The 14,448-nt window shown below is 39.1% G+C and overlaps 1 protein-coding gene and 1 pseudogene across 10 annotated transcripts in view; one reads left to right on the forward strand and one right to left on the reverse strand.

The window, feature by feature from the left end:
• LOC124508181 (small nuclear ribonucleoprotein G-like) lies at positions 1-228 on the forward strand (annotated as a pseudogene).
• A 13,781-nt stretch (positions 229-14,009) lies between these two features.
• The window catches only part of HNRNPC (heterogeneous nuclear ribonucleoprotein C), a 55,530-nt gene continuing 55,091 nt past the window's right edge, over positions 14,010-14,448 (reverse strand). For all 10 annotated transcript variants that reach the window (XM_047075412.1, XM_047075410.1, XM_047075408.1 and 7 more), the window contains one exon: positions 14,010-14,379. In XM_047075412.1, the coding sequence (XP_046931368.1) occupies positions 14,296-14,379 (84 nt within the window). In that variant the 3' untranslated portion in view covers positions 14,010-14,295. The remainder of the gene's footprint in view (positions 14,380-14,448) is intronic.

Consider the following 14,448-nt stretch of genomic DNA (forward strand, 5'->3'; position numbering starts at 1 on the left):
ATGAGCAAAGCTCACGCTCCCATGTTGGAAAAATTTATAGACAAGAAATTATCATTGAAATTAAATGGTGGCAGATGTCCAAGGAATATTGCTGGGGTTTGATCCCTTTACGAATCTTGTGATAGATCAGTGTGTGGAGATGGCACTAGTGGGCAACAGAACAATATTGGAATGGTGGTAATTCAAAGAAATAGTATTATCATGTTAGAAGTCTTGGGACAAGTATAAACAATGGGTGTGTTTACCGGAAGAAACCAACTGCTTCCACATGTCCCCTCTCCTAGCAACTGTTTTACTACAAAATAAAAATCAGGCTATGCATTTTCTTATTGAACTTTTTTTTTTTTTGCTAAATAAACGTTCATAATAGTCAAAAAATGTAAATGATAAAACTATAAAGTTTATCAGAGAAAACATAGGAGAAAATCATCAGGACCTAGTTCTTGGTAAAGAGTTATTAGAAATGACACTTAAAAGCATGATTGGGGTGCCTGGGTGGCTCAGTCAGTTAAGTATCCAACTTCAGCCCAGGTCATGATTTCACTGTTCGTGAGTTCGAGCCCCACGTTGGGCTCTACTGGCAGCTCAGAGCCTGGAGCTTGCTTTGGATTATGTGTCTCCCTCTTTCTGCCCCTCCCCTACTAGTGCTCTCTCTCTCTCAAAAAATTTTTTTTAAAAAAGCATGATCCATAAAAGACAAAAATTGATAAAATGGACTTCATCAAATTTAAAAACATTTGCTCTACAAAAGGCTCTGCTAAGATAAAAAAACAAACACAACCGCTATCAAAACAAAACAAAACAAAAACACCAGCAATCTTCACAGAGGTAGAACAAACAATCCTAAAATTTGTATGGAATCAGAAAAGACCCCAAATAGCTAAAGCAATCCTAAAGAAGAAAACCAAAGCAAGAGGCATCACAATCCCAGACCTCAAGATATATTACAGAGCTGTAATCATCGAGACAGTATAGTACTGGCACAAAAACAGACACTCAGATCAATGGAACAGAACAGAGAACCCAGAAATGGACCCACAAACATATGGCCAACTAATTATTGACAAAGCAAGAAAGAATATCCAATGGAATAAAGACAGTCTCTTCAGCAATTGGTGCTGGGAAAACTGGACAGCGACATGCAGAAAAATGAACCTGGACCACTTTCTTACACCATACACAAAAATAAACTCAAAATGGATGAAAGACCTAAATGTAAAACAGGAAGCCATCAAAATCCTAGAAGTCCTAGAGGGGAAAAACAGGCAAAGACCTCTTTGACCTCGGCTGCAGCAACTTCTTACTCAACACGTCTCCAGAGGCAAGGGAAACCAAAGCAAAAATGAATCATTGGGACCTCATCAAAATAAAAAGCTTCTGCACAGCAAAGGAAACAATCAGCAAAACTAAAAGGCAACGGACAGAATGGGAGAAGATATTTGCAAACGACATATCAGATAAAGCGTTAGTATCCAAAATCTATAAAGATCAAACTCAACACCCAAAAAACAAATAATCCAGTGAAGAAATGGACAAAAGACGTGTATAGTCACTTCTCCAAAGAAGACATACAGATGACCAACTGACACATGAAGAAATGCTCAACATCACTCATCATCAGGGAAATACAAATCAAAACCACTGCGAGATACCACCTTACACCTGTCAGAATGGCTAACATTAACAACTCAGGCAACAACAGATGTTGGCAAGGATGCGGAGAAGGAGGATCTCTTTTGCATTGATGGTGGGAATGCAAGCTGGTGTAGCCATTCTGGAAAACAGTATGGAGGTTCCTCAAAAAATTGAAAATAGAACTCCTCTATAACCCAGCAATTGGACTACTAGGTATTTATCCAAGGGATACAGGTATGCTGTTTCAAAGGGACACATGCACTCAAATGTTGATAGCAGCACTGTCAAACAAGATGTGGTATATATAAACAATGGAGTATTACTCGGCAATCAAAAAGAATGAAATCTTGATGTTTGCAGCTATGTGGATGGAACTAGAGGGTATTGTGCTAAGTTAAAATAGTCAAAGACAAATATATGACTTCACTCATATGAGGGCTTTAAGAGACAAAACAGATGAACATAAGGGAAGGGAAGCAAAAATAATATAAAAACAAGGAGGGGGACAAAACATAAGAGACTCGTAAGTACGGAGAACAAACTGAGGGTTGCTGAAGGGATTGTGGGTGGGAGAATGGGCTAAATGGGTAAGGGGCATTAAGGAAGACACTTGTTGGGATGAGCACTGGTTGTTATACATAGGGGATGAATCACTGGAATCTACTCCTGAAATCATTATTGCACTGTATGCTAACTTGGATGTAAACTTAAAATAATATAGAATAAAATAATAAAAAGATAAAAAAATTACAGAATGAGAGGAAATATTTGCAAACCATTTGACAAAGGATCTGTCTCTAGAATATATAAATAACTCCCCAAACTCAGCAGTTTCTTTTTTTTAAGTTTATTTTTGAGAGAGAGAGAGAGAGAGAGAGAGAGCAAGAGAGTGCACACACACAAGTAGGGGAGGGGCATAGAGAGGGAGACACAGAGGCACCCCTCAGAAGTTTCTTTTTTTAAGTAAGCTCTGTACCCAGTGTGGGGCTTGAACTCATGACTGAGATCAAGAGGCACATGCTTTACTGACTGAGCCAACCAGGCACCCCTCAAGATTCAGCAGTGTGAAAAAAAACCAAACCAATTATAACATAGAAAAAAGCCATTCACAGACAATTCACCAAAGAGGATATGTGGATGGCAGACAACCACGTGAAAAGATGGTCAATATCATAGCCATTAGGGAAATGCAAACAAGTAAACAAAAACTACAAAAAAATGAAAACAAATCCCCACTACATACCTATTGAAAAAGTGAAAATAGGGGCACCTGGGTGGGTCAGTCGGTGAAACGTCCAATTTTTGGTTTCAGCTCAGGTTTTGTGAGTTTGAGCCCCGCATTGGGCTCTGCACTGAGGTGCGGATCCTGCCTGGGATTCTGTCTCTCTCTCTCTCTCCCCCTCCCATGCTCACGCTGTCTTTGTCTCTTTCACAATAAGTAAATAAGCCTGAAAAAAAAGTGAAAATAAAAACTAGCAACAATCCTGGGTCGTCTGAGTCAGTGGAGCATGTGACTCTTACTCTCAGGGTTGAGTTCGAGCCCACATTGGATATAGAGATTACTTTTTTAAAAAAGCAAGTAGTGACAATCTCAAATCTTGCCAAGAATGCAGAGAAACTAAATCTCTTGTACTTGTTGGTGGGAATGTAAAATAACACAGCAACTCTGGGAAATAGTTTAGCAATTTCTCAGAAGATTAAACATATACTTACCATGCCACTCATCAATCACCACACCCCTGGGCATTTATCCCAGAGAAATGAAAACTTATGTCCACAAAAACTGATACACAAATATTTATAGCAACTTTTATTTGTAATAGCCCCAAACTGGAAGCATTGCAAATGTCCTTCGACAGATGAATGGGTTAAACAAATTGGTACATCCACAGCAATAAAAAGGAACAAACTATTGTTACATGTAACAACTTGGATGAAATTCGAGGGCACTGTGCTGTGGGTGTCTGTGGGACAGCCCTTCTCAAAAGGTTACATAGTATGATGTCATTTATAGAACTTCTTGAAATGGCAAAATTATAATGAAGAACAGATTAGTGGTTTACAAGGGATAGGAACAGTTGTAGGAGGATGGGGGACACAGTACAATGATAAATAGTATAAGAGTTCTTTTGTGGTGATGGGACAGTTCTGCATATTGAATGTGGTGGTGATTACATGAATTATACAGGTGATAAAATTGTGCAGAACCACCCCCCGCCACCAACATGAGTGAATGTAGTAACTGCTGAAATCTGAATAAGGTCTGGAGTTTAATAGTAATGTGCCAGTGTTGGTTTCTTAATTTTGAAAAATGTACCATGGTAGCATTAAGATGTTAACATTAGGCAAAACTCGAGGGTGGGTAGACAAAAAGCTCTCTGTACTCTTTGCAACTTTTATGTAAACCAAATGTTACTCCAACATTAGAAGCTTATTTTTTCTTAAACCTTTATTTATTTAAATAATCTCTACACCCAACATGGGTCTTGAACTCTGGGCCCTGAGATCAAGAGTCACATGCTCTTCTGACTGAGCCAGCCAGGTGCCTCTAGAAGCTGATTTTTTAAAAAGGAAAGAAAAAAAAATTAAGAAAAAAAATTTTTAAATATTTTTTAATGTTTATTTATTTAGAGAGAGAGTGGGAGTGGGAGAGAGGCAGAGAGAGAGGAGAGACAGAATCCCAAGCAGCCTCTACACTGTCAGTGCAGAGCCCAATGCGAGGGTTGAACCCATGAACCATGAGATCAAGACTGAAATCAAGAGTTGGATGCTTAACAGACTGAGCCACCCAGGAGCCCCAAGGGGGGAAAAAATTAATGTGACACTGCTAGGATACCTACTAGAATGGCTAAAATTGGAAAATAGCAGATAGGCAAGGGTATGGGATAATATTCTTTATTCTAGTGATTTCATTCTTAGTTTTATACCCAGCAGAAATAGACACATTTGTTCAAAAAAAGACATGCTCTAGGATGTTCATAGCAGCTTTATTCATAATAGCCCAAACTGAAAACAGTCTAAATGCCTACTCACAGAATGAATAAATTGCAGTATATTTGTATAATGTAATATTATACAACAGTATGAACGAACCACCTACAACATGCAACAATATAGATGAATTGAAAAGACATAATGTTGACTCAAAGAAGATAGACAAAAAAAAACCCCACATAATATATTATTTCACTTATTTGAAGCTCAAAAACAGCCAAAAAGAATCTATGGTGTCAGGATAATAGATGTCCTTTGGGATGGTGGTATAAGTTGCCAGAAGAGGGCATGCATGCATGGGACTTCTGTAGTGCTGGTGATTTTTCAATTCTTGATTTCTTGCTATTTTTTGTGAGTGTGTTCAGTGTGTGACAAGTAACAGCTGTACACATGATTTGTGCACTTTTGTGTATGTAAATTATACAGGAAAAAGTTTACCAAAGAGCAAACTGAGGCACACTCACACTCATTAAAAAAAACTAGAATTATAAGGACTAACAATACCAAGTGCTGATAAGGATGTGGAGCAATGAAAAATTTCATTTACAGCTAGTGAAAATATCAATTAATACAATCACATTGGAAAGCTGTTTGGCAATATCTATTAAAGCTGCATACACACATAACCTATGCCCCAATACCACCCGATTATATATATACCCAACAGAAATATGTACAAATGTGTACATGTGTTCTCATAAGACAGGTACAAGAATGTTCATGGCAATATTACTCAAACCAAAACAATCCAAATGTCCTTCAATGCTGTTGGAGCTGATTAAGATCAGTTACAGCCCAAAATTGCAGAGAAGTGAACCCCTGCTGTGGCATCCCTCTATCAATGGGGAACAGGAGCCAGTGGATAAATATTCCAGCCTCCTGTTACCCCATCCTTCAGAAAACTCTGAGCATTATGTACCTAATCTCAGTAACACACCTTTATATTGGCTTTTTCTTCTTAACTGTCTCACTCTTCCACTTCCTCAGGAGTCATGTCTCCTGGAGTCATTCCCCACATAAACTACATCCAAGTGTTTCTCCCAGGGGAGCCCAAACTTCAACAGTACTATTCCATCTATGTATAGTTCACAAACAACACCTATCTATGGTGATAGAAGTCAAAATAGTGGTTACCTAGTGGGGTAATGGTTGGAGGGGGCATGAAGGTTGCTTCTGGGGTGCTGGTAATGTTCCATATCCTGATCAAGGTGGTGTTTAATTAAACAGGCATGTTCATTTTGTAAATCCTCATGAAGCTGTATGCTTAAAATGCATGCATTTTATATATGTATAGTTTAAAAAATTAAAGAATACAGGTGTTGGGTCAGAGAGCAACTCATTAAGGGTACAGTGGTCTTTGTAAGGGCAACTGGACTTACAGGTATTAAAAGAGGTTAATTTCAATGAGCATATGCATCTTTCTTGGACAATGCACTCTCTCATATCCTTGGCAACCAGACATGGATTATTAGGGATTTACTGGAGGCACAGGGAAAGGATTGTGAAATATTACAATGAAAGCAGGGGCACTGAAATTCACCTGCAAGAATGCATCTCCTTGGGACAGGCCCAAAGCATTACAACATTCCTTCAGGTGTGTTGTACAGTCAGTTCTTCAACCTTGCTTGGCATTCAGGCTGTGTTTCCAATACTGCCCTACCCAGAGCTAACCTTCCCCCACTTCACCTTTCCACTTCCCGTTTTCATTCATTGAGCCTATTTCTAAGTTTCAGACACAGTGAAACACTTGAGATATATTGGTGAACAGTAATAGATGTGGTTCCTGCTCTGAGTGCCACTCTAATAAGAAAGCCGTATTAATTAAGAAATCATACACATTGATGAGTGTGACTGTAATTTGTGCTACAAAGAGATTACTGGTTCTCTGAGAGCCTACTGGTCTACTTAAGAAAGGCAGGGGAGGATTCCTGGAGGAAGCAACACTTGAGTTGAACTCTAAGGATGAAAAGAAGTTAACTAGGGACCCCAATGGACAAAGGTGTGGGGAGTGACCATGGGGAGTAAGAGGCACAAAAGAAAATTTGGACAAGGTAGGTAAGGGAGCACATGGTAGAGAGGCTGGACAGATGGTCAAGGGAGGACCATTTATGCCTGTGTAGACTGTAAGAAGTTTTACCGTTATCGTAAGGCAAGTGAAGCCAGAAGGGCTTTTAAACCAAGAAGTGCCATGATTATAGGTGTGTTTTGAAAAGATCACTATGGCTGTTGTGCGGAAGTGACTGGAAAAGGATCACAGTGGCTGTGGGTATACAGGAGGGTACTGCAGTAAACCAGAGGCAAGGTGATGGTAGCTTGGACTGGAATGATGGTAGGTGAAGGTGGAGAGAAAGGAAAACGGATTGAACAGACATTTATGAGGCACATGAGTTCTACCAGTAGCAATAAAATATGGCATTTCTTAACAGCAAATAGAACCATGTGTTTACCTCAGCTGGATACAGGGATATGCATTTTGTTAAACTTGGTTATTTTTGTTTCACTAGCATATTTCTTCTTAGGAAAAGTGGTATGTGATCATGTTGCAACTGAATTGTGCCTAGGAGATTCTGAAGCTGCTGTTATTCTGAAGCCAAGTACAACTATTCCTCAAGGGGAGGACTGAAGACTACCAAAGTTGCAAGAGGGCAGGAGTGGGGAAATGCGGTAATGAAACCACTGACATCCAACGGGCATTGCGAGGAAGGCAAGAAAAATGAGTGTATAAAGGGCAGGCAGGAGGCTGCCGTCTTGGGTGGGAAAAGTTAAAACAGGACTCCTCAGATACACCAAAGCTGAGACAAAGCCTCCCAAGGTCTGTAGAGATCTAAGGAAAATAAACCTTTGAGCCATTTGTGTGAAGACTGCAGACTCCTTCACAAAGTGAGGGACTGTGCTGGAGGGTTAATATTTTAAAAGGGAAGATGTGTATCCTTACACTTAGGTGAGTGCTTAAGAGGACAAGACAGGTTAAGCTTCAGAGAGGTAGGGAGATGGCAAGGCCCTGGGTATGTAGCCAGGTAGTTACTGGGTCCCACCAGGGTAATGAATCAGGATTGTTTGCCCAGGTGAGAGGGAATGAAAACACTGACAGCAAACACTGAAGCTATCTCCACAGGTGGTCAAATAACAGTGAGCAAGTGAGGATGCTTCTAGACTTCCCACAAGGGAGTAGATTCTAAGAGCTGTTCCTCCTGCCCAAGACACTGAGAATCTAGCTGGAAAAACGCTGAGGGTCAGTCCAGGATGAAGGACCTGCTAAGGACAGAGCAGACCACTGCAGTATTTCCAGCAGTTAAGCAGACAACCTTCTGGCAACTACACCCCGGCAGCTTCCAGGACCCTGTGAATGACCTAGCTGCCACTATAGAACAGCTTCTGTGGAGTCCACGTAAAGTTCTGGGGAAAGGGCAGGTTTGACTGGATGAGGAAACTAACAAAATGTAGTATCATGGGTTCTGAGTAGGGAGAGGAATACTGTGAGGGTGGGCTGGCAGCTGGCTCTAGCTCATCTAGCAGACCACCTGGCTCCACTACAAGCCCTCTGGTAAATCCCTCCTCCAGGAGGGCCAAGAGGGTCTTTAAGTGTCTCATCTCTCTCTAAAGCAAGTATCCTTTAGGGCAGGGACAAAATAGGCAAAAGGTTATCAGACTCCAAGACTTTATGATCCATAGGAAGATTTTTTAAGTCTGGATGGGAACTAGTAAAGCTGTTAACCAAGCTGGAAATGGGCACGGGGTTTCTGAGTCATTGAACTCGACAGGTAGATTCTCAGGCTCAAACTTTTGCCGGGGGGGCAAGGGGGTCCCTTATGTCCCAAATTCACACCAGAAACTCATTGTGGCTTGTAAGTTTGCAGCAGTACCTCAACCTCTGTCATTGAACACCATTTCACATTAATAAATCTTTTGGGGTAAAGATCAAGCCTTTTTTTAAGGACACTCTTGCAATGACACTGCCAGGTGCTTCTAATGGACCTTGCAGGCATAAAGATACAGGGTCAAAGTTGTATAATCAGAGTGTTATCCTGAAGAAAATAATTTTTACAAGGTATTTGTAAAGTTTGTTGCTTGAGATAGAATAGTTTAAAATAGTGCCTCTGGGTTACCCAAGAAGAGCTAAGGAAAACGGGTGAGAGAGACTATATTCTTAGCCAGGTGTTTTTCAATAAGATGTGTTGTAATTGTTAGGTCTATGAATCCCTCCTAGTATTCAGTGTACAGAATCGAGAGAAAAATTGTAACGATATTTTTCTTCTTTTGTTAAATTTAAGAAAGAGAGTGCTGGGATCCTAAAGTCTGTTATCCTGGTTTGGTAACAGTTGTCAGTTTTTGGGATTCAGGATGTAAGCTCAAAGATACCATTTCCTCTCCTAAGGTCCAAAATCCTTGGTCAAGTCAGATCACAGGTTGAAATGTTGGCGCTAACATAATTATGGGGCATTCAACAAGGCACTTAATCCGAAACTCTGAAACACAGACTTCCATATATATATATATATATATGGAATATAATCCTATATATATATTGGATTATATAATCTAATCTAATGGGATTGTGTGAAAATCAGTAAGACTGTGTTAAATGCTTGCCCAGCATCATGCTTGGATGGATGCCTTGGGACCCCCTGACAAGATTATATCTTGCGAGAAGCATTGCTAAATGAAGCTGGCAGACCAAACTTGCAGCTGTGGATGTCCTCATACTCTTGAATACTGTAGGGCTTAAGGCCTAGAAATATCTTCAATGAACTCGGGGCATGAAACAACTTGGAAAGTCACAGTTGTTCACTGAGTCATCTGTACTTGTTTGAAAACTGCTCAGTATTCTCTAGCACTACACTATCCAACAAACTGGCCACATGCTACCTGTGGCTATTTAAATTAAAGATGAATAAAATTTGGGGCGCCTGGGTGGCTCAGTCGGTTGAGCATCCGACTCTGACTTCAGCTCAGGTCATGGTCTCAGGGTTGTGGGATCAAGCCCCTTAAGATTCTTGCTTTCTCTCCCTCTGCCCATACCCTGCATTGTGCTAATAAAAAAGTAAAAATTAGAATCCAATTAGTCACACTACCTACATTTCAAGGGTGGCAGCCACAGGGCTAGCATATTGGTCAATGCATTATGAAATAATTCCATTACAGAAAGTTCTACTGGACAGTGCAATAGTTTTAAGAATGGTGGATGGATAAAATTGGGCTTACTTTAACATGTGTCTGTCTTCTGGCCCTAGCTTTTCTCAACTTATAACCCTACCCAGACACCTCCCCCTCTTCAGTGATTTCTATACTTTGGCCATAGATTTCAATGCAGGTACACTCTCACCCTTTCACCTGACACTTTCATTTTTTAAAATAATGTGTTGCTACCATACTTTCTTACTGTAAGCACTTCTCTTAATCCACTTAAGTCCCACCTGAAGAGATTTAATTGGTCTGGAATGCACACCTGGGTGTCAGGATTTTAAAAGCTCCCTTGGTAATTTTAATGCACAACCAAGGTTGAGATCCACTCAACTAATTATTTTAAAACTGTTTGTGAAAGAGGCCAGCCTGCAGGAGTCATTTTGCACAATCAAATCTTGAGCTTCTCTTATGTAACTGCTTTGCCTTTTTGCACTCCATTATACTGTCCCTTCTTTCTATTGTAGTTCTGACTTAAGTGCGGGGTGGGGGAGGCTGACTAGCTCTCAACAGGGCTTTAAATAGGTTTTGCTTTTCCAAATTGGGATTTTAAGTTTTTGGATTAACTTGAAAGTTACTTATGAACCATATATTGTTTTGAGGCCTTCTTTATTAGGACTAATTTGATTAAAATTCAAATAGGTATTTCCCAACACTCCTACTTTAGTCTCCCCTCTAAATATTTGGAATTGTCATCCCAGTCACATATATATCTAAAATCTAGCCTTTTCTGTACAGAAAAGCTGGGCAGATTTTCACTTTATCCTAAGGTCTTTCCAAACACTAAAAATTCTCCAACATAATGCCCCATTTGTCAAACACAGTGTAAAGGATACCTGTTCTCTATGAGATTCAGCATTGATAAGGCAAATGAAATTCTTTATAGTTGCTTACCAGCCCATACTCTGCACATTATATGTAGCTCATTTACTGGTCGCTCTCATTTTATGTCTTATCTGTGTGTCTACTATTGTTAACTGGCTTCAACTCATCACAGTGTCTTTTTTCCTTAAATCTATCTAGAACTCCACTGAATTGCAATTTTTGGTGTGATCTGAACCAGGGTCCAGAAACTCAAACCCCATTTGACACTGGTGCAGCTGAATTTCCCTCACATTCAATAAAAAGGTCAACAGATATGGCTAAATCCTTCATTCTCCTAGGCCACACAATGATGAGGCTTTCTGGTTTTCCTAAAAATAATATTCATTAGTTCATCATTAGTCAGTCAATGCTGTCACAGGTCAGCTACATGTGCTCAGAACTAAGTATAGCTTTCAACTGATCTCATTAAATACACAGCTATTTCCTATTTCCCAACTACTTCCATAACATACCTCATTTACGTTGTCTAAAACCATGTCTCATCAGTTCTGTTTCTTTACTTTGCATATCATATCCATGGGCTTTGCTTCTCCTAGCTATTCTTTTGCATAAATCTGCTAGAAGTCATCCAGTAGACTTTTTGCGACCTTCTGGTTACTGTATGGCTGGAATGATGCCTATTTTTCTATTCCTTCCATTACATTTTTAATATTCATTTGACTTGTTTATTCCCTGGTTCCAATTTACCATAATCCTGTTGTTCTTGTTTACATTTTCCTATTTTGTTATGCCTAGTTCCCTCTGTAAAACAGAGGCTTTAAAACAAGTACTGAATAGTACTAATAATCCTTGCAGTTTTCAGATGAAACTTGAAACTACCTTAGCCAGTCAACTCCAAAGAAGTTTCTCCATTAAAAATTGGGTATCAGGTATGTTTCAAAGCCTAGGGGGCTCAGTTAAGCATCTAACTCTTGATTTTAGTCATGAGATAGAGCCCCACATTGGGGTCCAGACTGGGTGTGGAGCCTGCTTGGGATCCTCTCTCACCCTCTTCCTTCCCCTGCTTGTTCTCTCTAAAAAAAATTAAAACTCTTAAAAAAAAAAAAAAAGTTTCAAAGATTTCATTTTAAGTCATCTACCTTCTTAATCAATTCCTGGCTGGCAACCATTCTTAAAAGCTTCCAAGCTATTTTTTCTTTTATTTCTTGGCATATTGGGGGAAAAAAGGAAAACATTATTCTGAATTTTATACCCAACAAATACATCACCATATTTTACGGTTTTAAATCTTACTTCTACTGAATAGCTTACGGTCCTGGAATTTGAGATTGTCTCGTTACCCAGAATTCCCTCTAAACAATTAGCTGAGTCTGAAACTCAAGCTTTTCATCCTTACCTGCACTGCTAACCAAGCCCACCACTTGCTCTGCCTAGATTTCTATTAAAATTACTCCAATCTCTTTCCTGGGGCCCAAAATTAAGTAACGTAACAGTGACTATAAACCTTCATTAGATCGGTGGTAAGACGATGATTAAAAACAAGTTTGTAATCTATCCATTTTATCAGATTGCAAGATATAGAACTATATTTCAAAGTATTAAAAGAGTACACCTATGACTATAGAATTCTACAGTATTGTTCTAAGAGGATCTTCGAGTATGAAATGATTCTTCCCCATCAAGATAAACTAGAGGTCTCTTGGCATTGTATCAATAACCCTATGTGTATATGTTTTCTAACAGCATATGATCATTTCTCTAAGCTTTCTGCAGTTTCTTTCAATATTTGGTTTCATACGAAATTATAAAAGTAGGTATTTTTAGGCCTGGCCTGACTAGTCTATTATCTTTTAAGTACTGATGGCTAACATTATAACCTTAAACAGGTTTTATTAACATCTTAGAACCGTGTCCCTTTCTTCTAAGCATCCAATTTATTTTCTTGTTGGGAGTTATGTGCCGAAAGGGAGTTTGTGTAACATGAAATCATGTCAGATCAGAAACAGGGTGGGTAAAAAGCTACTTTCGTACAGTGGACATGAGGTCCAAAGGCAGTCCATAGTTCAGCTCTTCCTTCTTTTCTGCTTTGTCACCTGTTACATAAAACGATTTATGGAATTCTAATAAATAGGACAGGACTTCTGGTAGGCTGGATACAAATGCCTTGTTGCAACAATTTTTCTGGGGAATCCAAGGTTTGTGTGAATGATAGTAGTCTAAACTAACCATGTTTTTGTCCTGTTCGGCTGGAAACTGAAGTATAAAATATAAATAAACTGGACCTTTCAGGATTAGGCAAACATCACAAATCTAGAAGCTGTTTAATAAATCTGTCCTTAGAAGTTTGGGTGCTAATTAGTATCGTGACTAAAAATCACAACAATTTAATCATATTGGCAAAGGCGCAAAAATTACTTACAGGGATTAAACCAATTTAAAGTAAAATACATGTTCTCAGTAACCTTGCAAGGTTATTATATACTATAGAAGAGAAGTAAAGAAAGAGCTTTCCTATTTTTAGTAACAGTGAGGCACAGACTCAATCCAGGAAGCAACTGGGACTATATCAATTAAAAGGATAAAATGGGAGAAAAAAGAAACTTCGTTCTCCAGTTGTTTCAATTTTCCAAAAATCTTGACATGTCTGAGCCTCATGTATTTAAGGAGAAAACAATTTAGCACACAACAAAAATCTCAAAAAGGGTGCCAACTGGACCACAAAACATTGATGAAAAGGCTTAATGTAGTTCCCAAACCTTTTCATTTGGAAAGAAGAGCCATTCTGCAAAAGAATTTAAGTAACTTGTCTCCTTAACACAATACCCACCCCAATGATACATCGTTTGAGTAGTGTATGTTGGTATGCATAATGACTATGACTCAAAGAAAAATATATTTAGTACATTTTAAGGGTTTTGTGGAAGCCGCTGTGAAACAAAGAATTGGAAGTAAACAATTATCAACTACAAAAATAAAAAACCAGGTTCTTTTTTTTCTCCAAATTCCTGGTTTAATAAGGACTTGTTTATTTTGAGAAAAAAGGGTCCCAAACATCAGGCTGTTCACAAAAATAACCCACAGTATCAACTTTAGAAAACAAATCTTAAGACTATTACACTAATTTTTCTAGAGGATGCATTTGACATGCCAACTCTCATTCACAAAAATACATTGTTACATTTGTGTTGAACATCCCCACATAAGCACTCTTATGTGGGGTATAACACACATACCTCTAACTCAAAGCTGCTCTCAGGTGCTACTCAACTAAAGCGATTGCCTTTGCAGTTAGGGAAGCACAACTACTGAGCTCATGTATGAATGGAAATAACTGCACTCCCTGCATAACAAGAGATTATTTTGGAGACAGTTGATAAAAACCACACATCCTTTTTATTGTTAAGTCATAAAGAGGTATCAAAATTAAAAGCAAAAATTACAGGGTAAGACTTAACATAACTACTAGGAGCGTCAAAGGAAGTGAAAATGGGACTAGGCGCAGGGCAGTATGAATTAATGAACATGGGAAGGACAAGGATGGGGAGAACAGTGAGCATGTGCTGAAGATACTAGGGGAGAGGATCTGGTGAAAATTTTGATCTTAGACAAGCGCCTAGGTAAAGAAATAATGGGACAAGATTTCTAAACCCCACTATGTGCTTAAGAGTCATCCTCGCCATTGGCGCTGTCTCTGTCATCCTCTCCTTCCTCAGCCTCTTTTTCATCATCCTTGATCAACTCCAGCTGTGAGAAACAGACACAAATAGGATGGAGTTAGAGGCACTCCATGTGTCCCTGATCCCCCCTCCACCA

Source organism: Lynx rufus, unplaced genomic scaffold, assembly GCF_022079265.1.
Source record: "Lynx rufus isolate CCGP_SWC_20201006 ecotype Redwood Valley unplaced genomic scaffold, mLynRuf1.p SCAF_13, whole genome shotgun sequence".
Taxonomy (NCBI): domain Eukaryota; kingdom Metazoa; phylum Chordata; class Mammalia; order Carnivora; family Felidae; genus Lynx; species Lynx rufus.